A 19,029-nucleotide genomic window follows, 5' to 3' on the forward strand; every position below is an offset into this window, starting at 1 on the left:
TGGTTGCCGAGCGAGGATTCTGCGTTAAAACACGCCATGTCACGCATCCCTGAACGTTCCGCGAAAAACAAAGCGCGATGCTCACGTTAAACACCCTTCATCCGTGAAGGATACTCTCTCCACCCATCTCTTTAAATCGATCCCATATATTTCGAAAATTCGCGAATTAAAGATTTTATTTTCAAAACCATTTTAAACCCATACTAGAAAATAGGGATTATGTGTAATATTTAAAAGAGCTTTCCAGTTTTATAATCTTTATTTATTTATTTCCTTTTTTTTTTTTTTAATGGGAAGTGCATACCTTTTAGAATGAAAATAAGCTGCATAGACATGTTTGTCCACACCTGTCTTTATTTATCGCGAGGGCGTTTATATAACCGCGACACGAGCGAGCGCGAGGGTGGGAAAGTCGGACACTTTGCCGGGCAAACGTGTGGTTTGCAACGGAATGACTAATGATAATAATGCAGGCGCATTAATAAACTCAGGATTTAGATCACGGCGTTCCAGTTTTCCCTCGTCGCGGCTCCTCCTGCAATTTCGCGTCTCCACTCGGTCTTCCTTAATGACCGCAGTCGCAAACGACTATACGTAATTATATAAGAGAGCAAGGAAAAAAAATTCTTGGCGACGCAATATCGTCATATCGTTTTTTATCATTAGACGAAAAAAAAAAAATTTTTTTTACAAACATTCACTTATCGTCGTCGACGGGATAAGCAAGAGAAAAGACTTATTCGACAACGCTAGGAGCTGACACGTTTTCCGATAGGCAAGATAAATAAAAAATGTGTGCCATGTATCACATAAAACGGATACGGGATCCACGGCTTAACGGATTCGATCCTTTTCGAGTTGCTAGTGTATACATATCTTCGTCCGTTGCATTGTACATCGATCGTCACTCGACTGTGCATCGCTCTCGTACTTTGGTCGGTCGTCTTTTAAAAATCGATCGGCCGCGGGCTCGGAGGTGCGAGACAGCAAAGCGTTTGTCTTGCAGCGACATTTTGCGTTTCACGTAAAGGGAATTCGCGTTTATATATATTTATGTATAGTTTGTGCGTCGTAATGTTTTAGCTCGCGATATATCTCGCCGATATTTATCTTCGTTAGCCCCAATTCACGATCGAGCTAGGCATGTCTCGCAGGTAAGGGTAGATATCGAGGCGCGAGTTAATCGCATCGTAAGCCATTAGGGTTGGATACAAATGGTCGCATAACGTGAAAAAAGTCTGCGAAAACCTAACTGCTGGAGGATATATAGCGCGTTCAATTGCGACGTATATATACACGCGCCGATCATCGATTTAAATCCAACGCACAAAATTATTTCCACAAGCTAATTTTATGAGAAACTTTTTCTAATTGATATAATCTTTCGAGAACTTTTCAATTTAAGTAATTTCTAAAAATTATTCGTAATCTATGTATAGAGACAATTTCATTAAAGTAAACCGACAAACGGGTCAAAGAATTTACGGATAAAGACGTGAGCTGTCCGCGAAAAGGATATATACACATATATAAAATTTCTAAGAATAAAATTGTTATTTTAGTTTCAAAAGTAACAATCCACGATGAAAGCGGAAACGAGCGATTGAATAGGCGATTCTTTATAAGGCGAAAAGTGCACGCATATGTATGACGTAGCATGTACTTTATTAAGAAGACACTCAATGACAAACGCGGTGATTACGCGGAAATTTGTCACGTTTGCAAGGCGGTGTATACGAGGTGACATGTAAGAGCGAGCCGCAATGAGGACGAAGATACTGCGATCAACAAGGCTGTAGATACACGACATTGAACGAAGCGAGCGAGGAAAGAGTACATAAACATGTTTATTCTACGATTAATGAAGTACTCAGTCTTTACATTTTTGCGCCCGACCCGTGTTATTATCTCTCCGAGCGCTCGGGATTCTGTGAATAATTGAATCGTATATACACCTGTATTAGTTATAAATATAAACCAAGAATGTAGCGCATTTCCGCGAGCTCGTTGCATACTCGTTGCGATGATTCATTTCTCGCCCCGGAAGTAGCACTCGAGTTGACACACCCACTCGATCGAGGAAATATCGAGATAGAGATGCAAAGCGATGCATTTATCAAGGAGAGCAAAGATATGAGAATACACGTGGAAATAAAAATATAAAATGCACGATAATAATATCGTAACGTATAATAAAAAATCCAAGTCACGTTGTCTTAATCTATAAAAGAAGAGGATAAAAATATAAAATGTAAAAATATAAAATGGGTTTATAAAATAGAGTAAAAATTTATATATAACAATGAGCTATGAAATAGACAATAAAAAAGAAAAAATTCATCAAGTTAATAAAATCGAGAAAAATAATGAGGGAAAATTATGACAATGTAAAAGAAGAAGATGAATTCTCCTCGATATCACCGCGTGCCACATTCGATCGGTCGAGGTTCCCATGTTGCTCTCTCTGTTCACGCTTCGCGGAGCACAGACAAGATCATAGACGCGCGAATAATTACAGAAAGCGATTGAGAGTGGCCGAGGGGCCCGATGGGAAGAAAAATCCTTCTCTCTCCCTCTTCCTTTTCCTCCCTCATCATACGCGCTCGTTCGCGCGTATACATTCAAGGTGGCATGGACGCGCTTTTTTCTCACGACGCGAATCGAACAACCGATACTTTTCTTTTTTTTTTTTTTCCTCGCCCGGCCGATAATAGCTTTGTCCTTCGCGGCCGAGACCGCGCGGCGAGTCATCCGCAAAGGATCTAGGATCTAGGTGAGCGCGTAACGGGGGGTCTCGGGGGCCTGACCCACCCCACCTGTCGGACCCCACGCCGTTTACCTAGCTACGAATTCGCCTTGCCATTATTGGTAGGGAAAAACTTTTTTCCGGATCTCTCTCTCTCTCTCTCTCTCTCTCTCTCTGCCCCTTGGATCCCCTTGCACGAGTAAAAACAATCCGCCGGAGATATATAAGTGATCTAGCGGGGTACGCGAGATGTGTAGTCAGTCCACAGTACCGACAAGAGATCGCAAGTGCCTAGAGCAACATGTTTAAACTGGTGAGTAAAGTGGCTATACTCGAGGCGGGAAAACGCGCAGACGGGACTTTTCTCGGGAAAACGTATAGACATCGAGGCGCGATATTTTTCCTATGCAACGCACGACGAATGTCTATAGAGGATATTTTAGATATTTTCTTAGAATTTCTTTTTACAAATCTCTTGAATTTTCTTTCTCCTTCGTTTATATTAAAAGAAAACATCATCGCGGAGAATACAATTTTTGCTGAGAAATATATATATATATATATATTTCTCAACAAAAGCAGTATTATAAGGAGCGAATTTTATTATATATTTTCGAAATATAAATATTTTTACCCAGATATTGCAATATACATAGGTGTAAAAATATTTATATTTCGAAAATATAACAATTCGCTCTTTATAATACTACTTTTATCTACAGATTAAATTTATCTTAGACTGCAGAGAGAGAGAGAGAGAGAGAGAAAGATTCAACTCCGCAATATCGTGAGAAATGCTCGGGCGATCCGCGGTAACATTTGCTATGAACTTTACCTGCCGCCGCGGGCGCGATTTTATCACGGCAGAATACGCTCGTTTCATTCATATCGTATGAATAGATACGCGGTTGAAATCACCCTGGATGTGCGTAAATAAAGCCGAAGGCTATGCACAACGACGTGAATTGTTCGCTTAGAAACTTTGCATCTTGTCATTTATAATAATCTCGCATTGAAACTTTTAAAAGGGAAAATTGATGATGCGCGCGCGTGTGTGTGTATGTGTCTGTATAATGTTTTCCCTATTATAATTTTTTTTCATTTTTATATGTCTATATCTTTTTATACTGTAATATTTATAGTTCACCTCGCTATAAATTAGAATATAATTGTATAATTGTTTAATTTCACTTTTTTCTAATTAAAAAATATCTTATAAATCTTTTATTTTCCGCTATTCAGTTTTTTATCAACCTGACAGAGACAAGCGTTAGCTGCACAAATCTGACATATACTTTCTGTCTACTAAAAGATGTGTATACATATATATATATATATGAATATGTAATTTTGCGGTTCGCATAAAAATGCTTTCTCTGTATTGCACGATGGTATGGAGTTGTATATCAAATCTCGCCTCGAATTCACGTCGCCATTTATGTGGACCGTCTTAAAATGAAACCGAGGGACATTTTTCACCCGTACATCTACCGTACGCTTTACCGCAGATCCTTCTTCTCGCGACCGTCGCCTATGTGTCCGCCGGTGGTCTCTACTCCGGTTACGGAGGAATCTACGGCTACGGTAGCGGTTACGGCTATGGTGGCGGCTACGGCTTAGGTCATGGAGTAGCGGCGATCGCACCTGCGCTCACATACGCGCACGCTCCAGTTGCAACGAGTTACGCCAATACGTACAAGGTAAGAGCTCCCAAAACGTTTAACGTGTAACCGGATGTTTCGATACGAGTCGAGGATTATCAGCGTAACGCGTAACGCTGTGAAACGCCAATGATGTAGCCAAGAGCCAGGAGAAGATTCTTAAGTCTTACTCGCTCGTAATTTCACGAACGAACTCTCGCGTAAAATTAAATATGAGCAAAATGAAGTTTTCGCACGTACCAGCGCTTCCGCTGATAATAGTATATTATTTCGATAAAACATAATTTGAAGGAATATAATAAAATGACAGTCGATTAAAATTTAATTAAGAATTTCTAAATTTATGATTTATTAATTATTTTATTAAATTTAAAATTTTTACTTAAAAAATTTTATTTATTTTATTTATAAAATTTAAATCTTTTATTAAATTTAAAATTTAAAGTTTTTATTAATAAAAGTTTATTCGTAATTTTATTTTCTTTATTTAGAAAATTTAAATTTGTTATTAAATTTAACATTTAAAATTTATATATAATTGAGTTTTTTTCTATCTATATATGTTTAAATATAATATAAAATAAAATAACGGATAAAATAATATATTTTTCCTTCCCAGGTCGCGGTTGCTCCAACTGTCACTAAGCTTGCCGTTGCACCCGCCATCACCAAATTCGCCGCACCTGCCATCACAAAGGTAGCTTACGCTCCAACTTACGCATCACCAGCGGTGAGCTACGGTCATTACGGATACACGGTACCACCATCGGTCACCTATCTGCAAAATAGTCTCGGATACGGTCATGGTCTTGGATATGGTCTTGGTTACGGTTACGGTGGACTCGGTTATGGCCATGGTTACGGATACGGTGGATACTATCATTGATATCAGGACTATCGAAACAGAGTCTTCGAGAGTAATCTTAGTCGATAAGTAATGGCTGACATCACACGCGCTGGCGTATCGCCGCAAACTTTATCATCGGCTATGTATACAATATACGTTTTCATCTTTTACATTGTCTTGATTTCTTATTTTTTTACACGTCCAGTAGCGATTAAAGTCGCCATGGAAGCTAAAAATGGCGTCATCCGTCTCGCCATCTAATCTTTTAGATCATTTAGATCGTCCGAAGGACGTAATAAATATCAAGAAACGATCCTGCAGATATTTATACCATCTGATTAATTGTTCGAATTAGCCTTGATATTCCGCGCGCTTATATGTTAATTTATTATTCGATATTGCGTATTATTTTTTTTTATTCTGCTTATAATCCTCGTTTCCGCGCTTGCTGTAATTTAAGCAACTCAGTTTTACAAAACAAGCCGTTACTGATCGACATCGCGATCTTATACCCGCAAAGGTCCGTCACGTTTGACCGAAGACAGGATTGTTGGAGGCTTTTATACATTCCGTCTTAGATCATTCGTTCGTTCATCCAGCGGAACGCAAGAGATTGCGCAAGGCAAGAAGGAGGAGCGTATAGAGCAGCAAAGAAGAAGCGAGACTTAAGAGTAGATCAAGGCTGAGGCGAGGCAACCGCGAATTCTGTTTATCCCGATCGACGATCGTTTTGGTCCTTTTACTTTGGCGTAACTTTAATTTCGCGATTTTATGTAATAACGCTTTATATAACATGCACTCGCCTCATTAAAATTGCCTCCGTTCAATATTTGATCCCGCGTATCGATATCTGAATATTTTATGGAAAGGGATTAAAGGGTCCTTAGTCTCCTGAATTTCTAACTCTCTATTCTTAAAGAATAATATTTTAACTATATTAATTTTCAAGTATATATTGATATATAATAAATAATGTTAAAGCTAAAATATTTGAATCGATAATTGATTATAAGTTTTTAATCGGATACTGATTAAAATAATATTTAATTATGAGTAAATTTATTTTGACACACAAACATCTTCAATGTGTCAAAGATAACATTTTTTTGTCTTAATAAAAGCAAGGTCGGACGATTAATTTGATATATGTGACAAGACAAACTGTTGCGCGAGCAAACTGTTTGCAAAACGATTCGACTTCTTTAAAGTCAACATCTCTGTCCAAGGTAGATCGATAAAAGAGACACTCGGCGAATTATGCGTTCTCGTTTCAAACACAAATTTAATTTGCGCCGACAATGTCCCGATGAATACAGGGTGTTTTAAAATCAACAAATCTCTCTCAATTACAGTTTATTCAGATAACTAGAGGCGAGATCCTTCTTTTTTTAAATATTATCTATATATTTTTAAGATTATATAAACCTTCTTTTAAATTAAAAATTTTATTTAAATTCTTATTATTTATAAAATCTTTAAAAAAAATTTGTTAAAGCAAAATCTATTTAAAATTAATCGAAAAGCATAACTTTGTTATTTATTTCCAAATCTTAATTTGGGAAAAGCCTTCATTTTTTTCGATAATTTAAAAATTGTTGGCTCCTCGACATTTTATGTCGAGAAAAAATGGACTTCAAATTGACCAGAAAATTCATCATAAGAAAGAACACTCGAATTATGTATAACTTATATATTAAATGCTCGCGCTTCTCTCTTTTATTCTTCGTCATCGCCGAGCACGGTGGCGAAATTTATGAAATATTACAACGTCAAGGGTCCGAGTGGCGGACAGTCTCGCTCATTCATTTATTTACTTTCTCACTTATCGTTGCACACAATCGTGCTCCAGATTTATTGGGGCAGGGTCGTCGTCTCTCGGACTCCGCCCATGCCGACGACGTCGTTTTCGTGAATCGACGAGGAGCCGAGAAGGCTCGAGAAATGCGCGTATATGCGTCCGTTCTTAAGGTATAAAGTATCGGAAAAACGAAAATGGATTTCCTCATAGCGATCATGGAAAAGCGTGGAACGTGCTCCATTTTCCGTAATTGGTAGCCGGGAAAGAATAACATCAACCAGAAATGCCGAGACTTCCTTACTCGTCACAATGCTAATCAGTCTTAATTAAACGGTTAATGTAAATGATAGATAATGTAAACATAAATATAGGAGATGTTTTGGAAAGAGGAAACGAGAATCAAATATTATCGCAAATAATTAAATAATAAAAAAAAATCAGAATAATTAAAGAAAAGTGTTCGGATATTAATATCGAGTCTAGATATTTTTGAGTTATATTATCGCAAGAATAACATAACAAAAAGCTAAGTCCTTCCATCGCTCGCATATTTCATAAAATTGTGTGTTTCATAAATAAATATTATTCTTATAGATGCATTTTAAGATTTATGTTAATGCAAATTTTTATCGAAGAGTGTAATGTGTCGATTGTAACGTCAATTGTAATCTTTCCATCAGTATCGCACGGTTGCATTGTAATGAATGCTTCGGCTACTTTCCATTGTAAAGAGAATGTAAATGCAGCATAGGTAACATCGCGTATCAATTCTATTGCATAGTGCATGTGCGATATGGACGTACTGTCAATTAACGTTCAGAGTTTCCATACACCTTGTAATAAGAGCTCGCGCGTTGTGTAATAACAAACTGCCATGGCCGGGTTTATTTCAGGATCGCGAAGTAAGAGATTTTGACTGACGTCCCTACGATGAGCGATGGGCGTTGTTGCGCGTATAGAAGAGTTATGTTATTTATTCGCTCGGGAAGGTCGCGCAACACTTTCTACAACGGGTGTCGCGGGGCCTCAATCTTGCAAATTTGTAAATAAACGCGTCATCTACCAATGTAATCTATTTAAGAATTGCCATTTAAAAATTTAAAAATAATAAATATTTATTAACGATCCGTTTTATTAAGTAAACATATTTTTGTTACGCACAAAGTTGCAAAATTACAATAAACGGAAAAAAAGTAAATGTATTCTTGCTTATTTTCTCGAATAATTTTTATCTATAAAATTTTTTTTTTTTTTTTTTCATTTATGCTAGTATATTGAATAACGCACTTTGTAATAACGTTTCTCTTTTTTTCAAAATTATCTCGAGAGATGTAGCGAATATTTTTTCGCGTGAAAAATATTGTGGATGATAAATCTCTATTAAAACGGTAAAATAATACGCACCGACATTTGTCTCGCGATATTTTACGAGAATATATTTGAAAAATCTTTCTTTCGACTTGTACGTGTTGAATCAGCGCAGCCTGGTGAAATTACAAATTTAGAATGGAATTATATTACATAAAACGGGTGTAACGAGAGTCCTCCTGACTTATGTACGAGCGCATTTGGCTTTGCGCGTAATTCGAGCGTTTCGACGTAGGCCTGCATTAAAATTCCCTTTGAGGCCTAAGTACTGTAAGAGAATTACTTTCCGTTCAACACATATCTCGTTTCGTACGCATCAATGCCCGTCATCGGCCATAATAATAATAATTCCATAACGCAATATAGACACGTACATAGTGCAATAAATAGAGGACTGTACGCAATCGTGAAATACTAATTAATTATTATTTCTTCTCATATACAGGGTGTCTGACAAAGATTGTGTCAACGATTGTGATTGTGCGAAATTTACCGTGCGAGAGACTTAGATCGTTTTAAAAAGAGGGCAAAGGGCGAAGGGGTGCGATGTCTATCGCTGCGATGATCGGCAGATTGGATAATCGGATATTGTATAATTTTCGATTATCAATCGTTATCCCTTTTAACAATATTGCGCTTCGACCAATATATATTATATACATCAACTCCCTGATGGGAAAATAATCTGCTGTATGCATGAATTAATGGCTGCAACAATGCTTTGCCGTATGTAAATAATTACATAATGCTTGATCGCGGAAATAAATTATTAATTCATTAATTTAATAATAAATTAAACGTATACGTATAAATCTATGGAACTATACGCATTATAAATTTCCATTCAACGTATCGCGGGACACATCGTCGTCAAAATTTTAATACATCACGCTGACATATGTCATAATTTATCAACGCGGGTTAATAAAAAAAAAAATAAAATAAAACGAGAAGGAACCACCGGAGAGACAGAATGCGCCTTGTGTAATGACGTATAATATTTTATGCCACGCACACGCGATTGCGTAGAGAAGCGGTCGATAGTAGTTGACGTTTACCGTACGCCTAGATAGCTGACACTGCGCACCGGAGTTGCTGCTGATTTTCGTCAGTGCAATGTGTCACGCATTGTCATCGTCGATGCGTGATTTCGCAAAGACGACGACAATCCGCGTAACGCGCAAGCAGACGAAGAGGACACATGCGCGTATGTACGCGCCAAACACACTCTTCAATATTACATGTTGTCTTATGCGAAATGCGTTGTACGAAATTGTGCAAGTCGAGCATCTACTTTCGCGACTTGTGTCACAATACCTCCCCTCTCCCCGCCCCCGCCCTCCCGCCCCGATTTGTTTCCCGGCGATTCTGGATCGCGACCTGCTTCATCGTCGTAATGTACGTAACAGCCGCTCGATCTACGTTATTGGATCATTTATCGAGGCAAGTATATGTCAAGAAACGAAGAAAAATTTTGAAAATTACTTATTAAAGGAGGAATTCTATAAAAAAAAGAGTACAAAAAAATTTTTTTCAAGAGAAAGAAAAAGAGAAAACAATCAATTTATATAAACCTATTTAAATTAAATATAAAAATAAAAAATTGATATAAATAATTTTTAAAAGAGAGAAAGAGAGAGAGAGAGAGAGAGAGAGGGAGAGAGAAAAGCATCATTCAATAAAAATTTAATTTTTTATGAATTATACATATATATCTCATTGTCAGTAATCGTAGTTATATCGAGGACTTTAAAAAAAAATTTTCAGTTTGAAGAGTTTCAAGTAAAATAGTTTCTAAAAAGGAGTTATTATATTATTGTGTAAACGTATATGTTTATTAAAACAACGTACGTAGCGTAAAATAAAACCGCTCGATTACCGTGAGAACAAGGCGATCAAGCTCGTAAATCGTTGTAATTCATAAGTATTAAAATGGAGTAAAGTATAAAAAGAAAAAGAAGGATTGCCTCCAAAATAATCAAAGTCAGAATAAACAACCTGAAAACGTACTTTGCGCGAGCAACAATTTTTAACTAAGATTTTACTTAATGGCTGACATATATATTTTAAATGTTTAAATATCATTACCAAGTACATACACAGATAAATTTAGAAAATAATAAATTATTAGCAATAATAGAAATGAAAATTCGATGACAAAATTGCCTGCGTTTTTTCTAATTAATACTAATCGATTAAGCGACTCTCAATGTCATGTCTCTGTACGTCAAGAATTAATCAAGGAAGTGATAAGCTGCGGCAAAATTTGAGCTGATATTTTAGACCCGTCAATCGAAAGCTAATATGTACATATAATAAATCGCTTAATAATTATGTACGGATTATTCCGGATGTGAGAATTTGATGATCGATAGTCGAGGCTATGTCATTGAACTTTGATTCAAGCATCGTATATGCGTTCGCGCAAACAAAGAAAGCCCGAAGATAAGGCCATCGATAATCACCCTTTCGAGTATCTCGCGCGACCTTCTCGGAGACAAAACGATGATCGACAAGTACGCTTCCTACGTCGAGGCTACGTCTTACGCTCGTCGTGCGGTGAAGGGCCCGCGTAGAGGCCGCGGACAAGATTGGTAAGTCCTTGGCAGTGCTCCTTCGCCAGCGGCACGACAAAAAACAAGCATCAGGGAACGACGATGCGAGCGAGGAGCGTACAAGGAAGGCGGCAGGAACCGCCGCTGGGACCAGGTGCCGCCTTGCCGATGGCGAGAGGTAAAGTGGGAGAGGTCAGTCCCGGCGGATATAAGGGGTCCTAGACGCCGTGTTCAAGCATCATTCGCTCTTCAGCACTCCTGCTCCGAAGTACGAAGCAATTCAACCAACGATCATCATGTACAAGTTCGTCGCTCTCTTCGCTCTGCTGGCCTGCGCCGCGGCCGCACCTGAACCCGGCTACCTGGCACCAGCTCTTCACGCGACCCCGGTTGTAGCGCCTGCAGTAGCGGTCGCCCACACCGTCCCGGTCGCCACCAGCTACGCCAACACCTACAAGGTGTCCGTGAAGAGCCCACTCGTCGCAGCAGCCCCTGTCGCCTACACCGCGCCGGTCCTCAAGGCCGCCCCGGTCGTTGCCGCTGGCCCTGTCGTTGCCGCCGCGCCGCTCGCCTATCACGCTCCAGTCGCCTACGCCGCTCACGCTCCCATCGTCGCTCTCCACTGAGGCAATCTCATCCCTAGCCATTTTTCGCCCGTCTCGCGTTTCTCATAACCAGTGTGCAGACGACGAACTACATTCCCGTCGTCCATTCGGACGATGACGATTCATCGAAACGATCGATCCATTGATCCACCTGCAGACCTACCAGACTAATCTTGTACCAGCCAGACCGCGCGGTCAAACGACCGATCGCTACGATCAATCAATAAAATTTGCCATTTCTGCCTTTATGTAAAAGTGCCCTATGTTTATTTAATCCTTATACAATTCCTTCAACTAGAAGATATATAAAGTAAAAATTTATAATATATATATTTATATATATATATATATTTCAGAATTTTAGCTTCAACAGCTTGTAATCCCCAAAAATCTTTCTATATTTCTAAAATTAATAAATATTAACAAATTTTAAAATAATTATCGAGTAATATAATAATAAGCGTTGTGTGGCGTGAAACATTCCCTCCTGGCGGTTATAAAATTCCATCTATTTCGTTCTCACGCCACGCTATGCCTAAGGGATTAATTCCTCCGCATCACGTACCATCCGAGCTTATCGAGGATCCTTTCTTCCTCGCTCGTTCGACCGGTCGCGGGGAGAGTTCCAACTTTTTAGTCGTATGGACGATTGGCAAACACGAAGCGTTGCGATCATGGGGTGATCTCGTTCTTATAGTTTCTTTTCTTTTTAATTTCTTTTTTTTTTTTTTTAAATACACACATCTTACGCGCTGGCCACGTCCGCGTAGTAAGTCCATCTATCCATCTATCCGTTTACGTGAGGCTTTTCTCAAAATAGGATTTGGAAGGACTCGATGAAAAGTGTTTACCGACTTGGCGATCAACCGTTGTTTGAGTTTCGGCTTTAGCTCCGTTGCATTCCTCCCTTTTCGCTCGACAATCGCGAGCGCAAAACTTGGTTCGCGCGCCATCGGATCACGTATTGAATATATTTGCAAGAAACATATAAACTCGCCTGTGCACTTTTCACGAAACTAACTCGCTAAATTCTTTACGAGAGCTTTAAAAAAAGTCTCTCCCGTAAAAGAAGGAGAAGGAGAGAGAAAAGGGTAGAAAGAGGGAGGGAGCAAAGGCGAATTATTCAATATCGCATCTACGTTTTCGAAGAAAAGTTATAGATGTATCTGTACATATGTTATGTTAACGTGCTGCATGTATCGAATATATCAACTTATATTCATGTGCTTTAAGTTAAAAAAGAATTATATGTTTACTCCTCAGAAAATATATAATTTTGAAAATATATATGTATTGAAAATCTTTAAATATATTGACAATTAAATCTCTTGATAAACATCTGTCTAGATGAAGAGATATTTAAAAGTTTTCTCCAAATTTACAAAAATTTGCTATTTTTTAATTAATTTTTTTGATACACCTTCTTAAAACTTCTTAAAATAATTTAATTAATTTTATTTTTATAATTTTCGAAATACGGATACGCGTAGATATTATTTTCATTTTAATTATACTATTGTTCCTTGTCGAATTTACCACCGTTAATATCATAACAATAAAAACAGATAAATGAGACTGTGAAGATTAAGCGCGTTTTCGGCCTTAATTTTACGCTCGAGCGCTTTTTATCGTCCCTCTCAGGAGTACTACCACTCTTTTTTGCTTCTATGGCGTAAGTGCTTATTGTTACCGCGACGTGAAGAGTAAAAGTAAAGTCTCGAGATCGTGTAAAGGTAGCTCCTTTGTTCGACTGTCAAGCGTACTACCCCGCAAATTCATGACGAGGACAAAAAGCTTAACGCTTTCAGAACCAACAAGCGGCAGATATAATCCGCATATCCTTTATCCACATCTCGATTTTCGTAATATAATATATAATATTTCGCTAATCTATTTCGCACAGTTTCGATCTTATTGCATATATGTATAGGATGGGCCCAAACGTTCCGGCCAGACTTTGAAATTTTATAGGAAATTTAATTCTGAACAAAAAGTTTCCCATAAATATGGGTGGAAAAATGCTTCCTTAAAAAGTTAATGCCCAAAATTGTTCAACTCATGTTTATAGAAAATTTCTTGCTCAGAATTAAATTTTCTATAAAAGTTGGCCAGAACATTCAGGCCTCTGTATTTTAATATTGGGATTATTTTTAAAATTTCTTGTAATTAATTTAAAATTAATTTACAATTATTAATTTATAATTTTATTTTTATTTTTAGAATGAGAATCACTAAGTTAAAAGACACTTAAAATACGTTTCGGGAATCTTTAATATTTTACGCAAACTATGAAATATATTTTATGACAAAAGTATATATTACATATATACTTTCAGACAAGAATGTGGATGCCTTTGTCGCATCGAATATTTTTTAACGCATGAAACTAGACTCGCAGGATATGAAGCTCTAATTACACGGATCTTGAAGTTTGAAGGTCTCTTACAAAGATCATCCCATAGGGGGAAAGTACTTCCCTATATAAAGACGCGAAGATCCGCGTGCGTGCAGATCGGTTCAAGGTTCTGATCGAAAAGCAGTGAAAATCCATCGTCATGCTTAGGCTGGTAAGACTAGTGTTTTTTTAAACTTTAATTGTTTAAATAATCGACAATTATTAAGAGAGATACAATAAAATAGAGGAAAATAATAAAATACATAGGGAGAAAAAAATATTTAAAAAAATTAGAAGCAATAAAAACTCGATATGTGTTTCTTATAAATAGAATCATTAATCGATTAAAATCAATTTCTATTTTCGAGAGAGCAAATATTATTTACAAGCATCCTTTAAACAATTTTTCAAGTAGCTAATAATATAAACTAATTATGAAAATATCGACGCCGGCGTTGTTTTAATCTTTCCGAAAATATTCCACGGTTTCATATTTCGGCGAAACGTTCCCTTTTGCAGATAGTTATTTCTATGCTGGCGAGCATCGCCACAGTGCATTGCGGAAGCATTCTCACGCCTGTCATCGGCAAGCTCGTTTCTGAAAGGGTTATCGAGTCCCACGGCAACAACGTGGTGCACGCATCGGCACCGACGCTCTTGGTAGCCGCAGCTTCACCCACGCTGCTGAGATACCCAACGAACGTGGCACTGGTGCAAGAACCGGTTGCCGAAATCGTGCAGCCCTTGGCGAAGGCAACTCTGGTGGCCGAGAGGACGATCGAGGCCCATGGGCATCATATAATCCACGACACACACATCCGGTCCCAGTGACAGCGAAACTTTTGCCAGCCATCAAAACCATATCGTACTTCGCGGACTCGTCGCATCCTCATCAGATAATCGGCGAGAAGTTATCACCAATTCAACAAGTGTAATCAATCACACACCGAATAAAGCATTAAACACGAGTAATTCTAAAGAGCACGATCAAATTTATACAACCATGATACTTTTCTTAAAATTCCTTTTATGCGTGTGGAATCTTGTTAAAAAAATATCTACAATCTTAGTTAAATATACTTTATTTTAAAAAGTCTAATTAAATTATATTTTTTATTATTTATATTAATAAGAAAAATTAAATTTCATAAATTTAAAGTATAGATCGTCGATTTTTTTATTGTGCTCTTTAGGATTAAAGAATCATAGCTTTATCATCAGCCTTTAATATTTGGAAAATGGAAAAATTTTTCACGACGACATTGTCCTCGCAAATTATTTTCAAAAACTCAACGTGTGTTTGTGGAATGAACCACGTCGTTCGTGTGACTCGACAAACGGGTCGAAACCGGCAGTCTTTAGCCTTGGAAAGAGGCCGGTGACAATTGTTAAAAATTTCTTAAATAAATAAATTGTCATGCATTTTCATATCTGAACTGCATATATTTGACATACCCAAATGTCTCCAAAAAATCCTCCCGCCCGAATATCCATAAACTACTCTGTCCACATCTATAATTATTCTTTTCATTCGTACGGTATCGTTATACCTGTATTTTATATCACTAATTTTCCTTGATATTTTTTGAAACTATTAGCGCATAATTATGTTTAAATATGCACGGTGCAATATGCATCGTCCTGCCAACGTGTTTGTGTCACGTTTCAACGGTGCAATATCGATCTCCGTGCCTCGATACAAATTACAGTGCGATTGCCTCGAAGCGTGTACGCACGAAGCTTGGATCCTCAAGGTCTCGGGTGAATGAACCGCGAGTATTGCTAATGACCTCGGTATCTCTGGTCTACGAAGCGACGTATAGTCGGATCGCGCTACGGAACCTTCTCTCGCGTCTCCCTTTCTTTAAATCACACCCGTTCTACACGCGCCAGCCAGCGTCCTGGGTATATCCCGCCGAAGAAAATACTGAGAGAATTATAGCGAGGACGTACGTGCCGCGTCCAAGGGACCACGGTGGATCGATAATTGAAAAATGCGAAGTCGAAGGGCTCTCTCTCTCTCTCTTTCTCTCTCTCTCGCGCGCGCGCGCGCGCGCGCCGGGATTGTTTCGCGAAATAGAAAGAAATAGGAATGGAAGAGGTAATGGAAGAAACGTTCCCGAGGACTAGGCATTATTCTTATCGATGTACTGTATTGCCGTGTACGTTTTATCCGCTATATATCTCTAGCGAGATGTAATGCCAAGGAAATCTGCACTTTAATTTTCGTTAAGAAAATAAGAGGTGTCTACAGATTTTTTTTAATTTCATCTCTCTTTCGCGAGATAACATTAGAATTATTTCTGCATCATCGAATAGACCAATTTATCAATAAAATATATTTTTTTTTCTTGTCAATTATTAATTAATTATTAATTAATTTTTTTTTATCATAAAAACATTGAAAAATTGTTGTATGATTCCAACTTGATTACACCGACGTTATAATTAATTCTAGACCGTTAACTCAATTCTCTTTATCTTCTTTATGATACATAAATGTACCTAATCCAGGAGTATGTATAATGTAAGTAGAGTCAATATATATCGCAAAGTCAGGATGCAATTCCGCGTTGCAATCCCTGTCTCGTCCGTCCCTGAGACCGAGGAGGAATGCGGCGGTATGGCAGTTAGGAACTTTTGTAGTACCGGACGAGTCTACTTTTTACGGTATCCCCCGAGACCTCTATAAGTACGAGGAGACGAAGGCCGGAGTGCGCACTGACATAGAGCATCCTGTTCCCGAGTACATCCGCGCAGAATCCTCGTTCAAACCTCATCATGCTGCGATTCGTAAGTAAATCCGATCGGAAACACACATCTATGATAAATTTCACTCGGTTTTTAATTAAAAATTGAGGCAGGAGACTCGTATATATTTATCGCGATTTTAATTAAAAATTGCAGCAAGAAATTCATATATATTTATCGCGCTAATCAATCTTGGATATAATAATCTCGTTTACCGCAAGTGAGTGTTTATCGCGCGCTGATCTATCCGGGGACGATATTCGCGTCACATAGAACTCATTTGCTTCGCGCGATTCGACGGTTTACTTAAATTTGGGCCCCGACGTGCCCAAGTTTTCCAATTTAAATAAAGAAGCGAGTTATCTCGCACGCGAAACGACCATACTATTATCTTGCAGATTCTCGTCGTCGTCGTCGGCATCCTCGGTCTGGCGTGGTCCGCGCCAGCACCAGCCCCGAAAGCGGCACTCGCGCCCGCACTCACCCTGGTCCCCGAGCTAAAAACCCCGGCGTCGACCGCCAAGCTCGTCGCCCCGATCCCCGCGCCTGTCATCGCGCCGATCTCCCGGATCGCATACGCCGCCCCCGTTTTATCGCAGGTGAGTATGGAAAGTTGGCGAATTCTCTCCGCATTGCATCGCGTTAAATATTTAAAAATCAATTTACGGGGTAAAAAAAATGTTTAATTTTTCATAGCGACGCGAAACCACACCTCCCGCCCCTCTCCCTCCCTCCCCGCCCCATGAAAAACAGAGTTTTGCAGATAGCTTCAATTTAAAAATCAAACGCTCGGAAATTTACATTCAAAAATTATACACCCGTATATAAAATTCTAGGAAATTTATTTGTGCACATTTGAAATTTTAATTTTATTTTCCTCCCTAAATTTCGAGATCTTGTCATTGTAACGACGAAATCGAATAATCGAAATCAACGACTCTTCTCTTTGTGTTTTTTTCGTTATTATTATAGGTAGCACCGTACGCCTACGCTTATTCCGCGCCGATCGCCGAGATCCCATCGAGTTACTCGATCGAACAGCATGGATACCATATTACCTACTGACCGAAAAAATCATCGAGCCGGTAGCCGTCGACCTCAGTGAATCCCATGTGAAAGTTTGTGTAGCGGCTCGCAGCTTGCCTCCTCATCGATAATCATGGTCTATCGTGTAACTTCATCCACGCAAAAAAAAAAAGAATTTTTGACGAAAGTTGCCGTGTTCATTTTCCCCATATACTCTCTCCCTCTCCCTCCCTCCCTTCTCCAATAATCTCGAATAAGATTTGAATAGTCGTAGCTAGTCATCTTCATCATTCCTCGTGTCCATTCAAGAGGAGATAGACTACTAAGAATTTTTTTCTCAATCGGCTCGTCCTTTAAAAAATTTATCTATATTCGGGGAAATTTACGTTACATTTTACACAATATATTTTCGAGAAAAATCTTTCGAAGCTCTTAAATCACACGTCATATACGTGTTACGTGACGTTATTATTTTCGTCATTGACGCTATGTCGAGTCCATTTACATTCCGACGCAAAAGAAAACGCATAAGAATACCTGAATTAGGTCAAGAGAATTCACGCACGGCTTAACACAACGTGTGATCCGCGACGCAAAATTCCCAGTGTTACGAAAGGCTGCGGAAAATCCCTGTTACGTAATACGCCAAGAGTGTGGCACGTGAAAGGAAATCGGCGGCGGAGGCGATCGTTGATCACCGATACGTGATGGGAAAGAGAAGACTGCTTAAGGGTTTTATTGTTAGTTTCCGCTCTGAATAATTCTCCCGCGGGAGCCCGGAATGGTGAAAATTGAAAATTCACACGCGCGGTTCTACCGAAATCGCGAAATTGCGAACTTCGTCTCGCGGCGAGAAACTACGGGGATTCGATCGGGCTGGAAAAACTCCCAGGAGATCCCGAAACGGCGAAAAGCAGAAGGAAAGGTTCACTCTAATGCAATCGACCCTTAAAATATACTCGCGCGCGAGTAACTTTCTCCCGGATCCTGAGAGCGTAACGATATAGACAACTCGACCGTACGAACAATTAAGCTTCGACAACAGCTTTTCTTTATATTAAAATATCGTAACCACGTTGCGATTAATACGATTTTTATTTTCTCCCAACGCGCGAGACGAAGGCGTCGTCCCTTCGAAAGTACGTCCCTTCACTTTCTACCGCGTGGTTGACTGAGAGTGAAAATTACTATCCTATACGTCAAGCGTGATGATCCAAGGAGTCAAGGTCAATGCGCTTGACGAGAAGAAAGTATCCGATCCGGTACGTTTCTTCGGT

At 38.8% G+C, this 19,029-nt stretch overlaps 2 protein-coding genes across 2 annotated transcripts; both read left to right on the forward strand.

The window, feature by feature from the left end:
* The first annotated feature begins 2,971 nt into the window (after positions 1–2,971).
* On the forward strand, positions 2,972–5,440 carry LOC126849856 (cuticle protein 64-like). The gene is made up of 3 exons (XM_050592153.1): positions 2,972–3,059; positions 4,255–4,446; positions 5,027–5,440. Exons 1-3 carry the CDS (start codon positions 3,048–3,050, stop codon positions 5,291–5,293), a joined length of 471 nt encoding a protein of 156 aa, XP_050448110.1. The 5' UTR covers positions 2,972–3,047; the 3' UTR covers positions 5,294–5,440.
* A 5,718-nt stretch (positions 5,441–11,158) lies between these two features.
* On the forward strand, positions 11,159–11,835 carry LOC126849842 (cuticle protein 38-like). The gene has a single exon (XM_050592125.1). It carries the CDS (start codon positions 11,272–11,274, stop codon positions 11,599–11,601), a length of 330 nt encoding a protein of 109 aa, XP_050448082.1. The 5' UTR covers positions 11,159–11,271; the 3' UTR covers positions 11,602–11,835.
* The last annotated feature ends 7,194 nt before the right edge of the window (positions 11,836–19,029 follow it).

Source organism: Cataglyphis hispanica, chromosome 5 (assembly GCF_021464435.1).
Source record: "Cataglyphis hispanica isolate Lineage 1 chromosome 5, ULB_Chis1_1.0, whole genome shotgun sequence".
NCBI lineage: Eukaryota > Metazoa > Arthropoda > Insecta > Hymenoptera > Formicidae > Cataglyphis > Cataglyphis hispanica.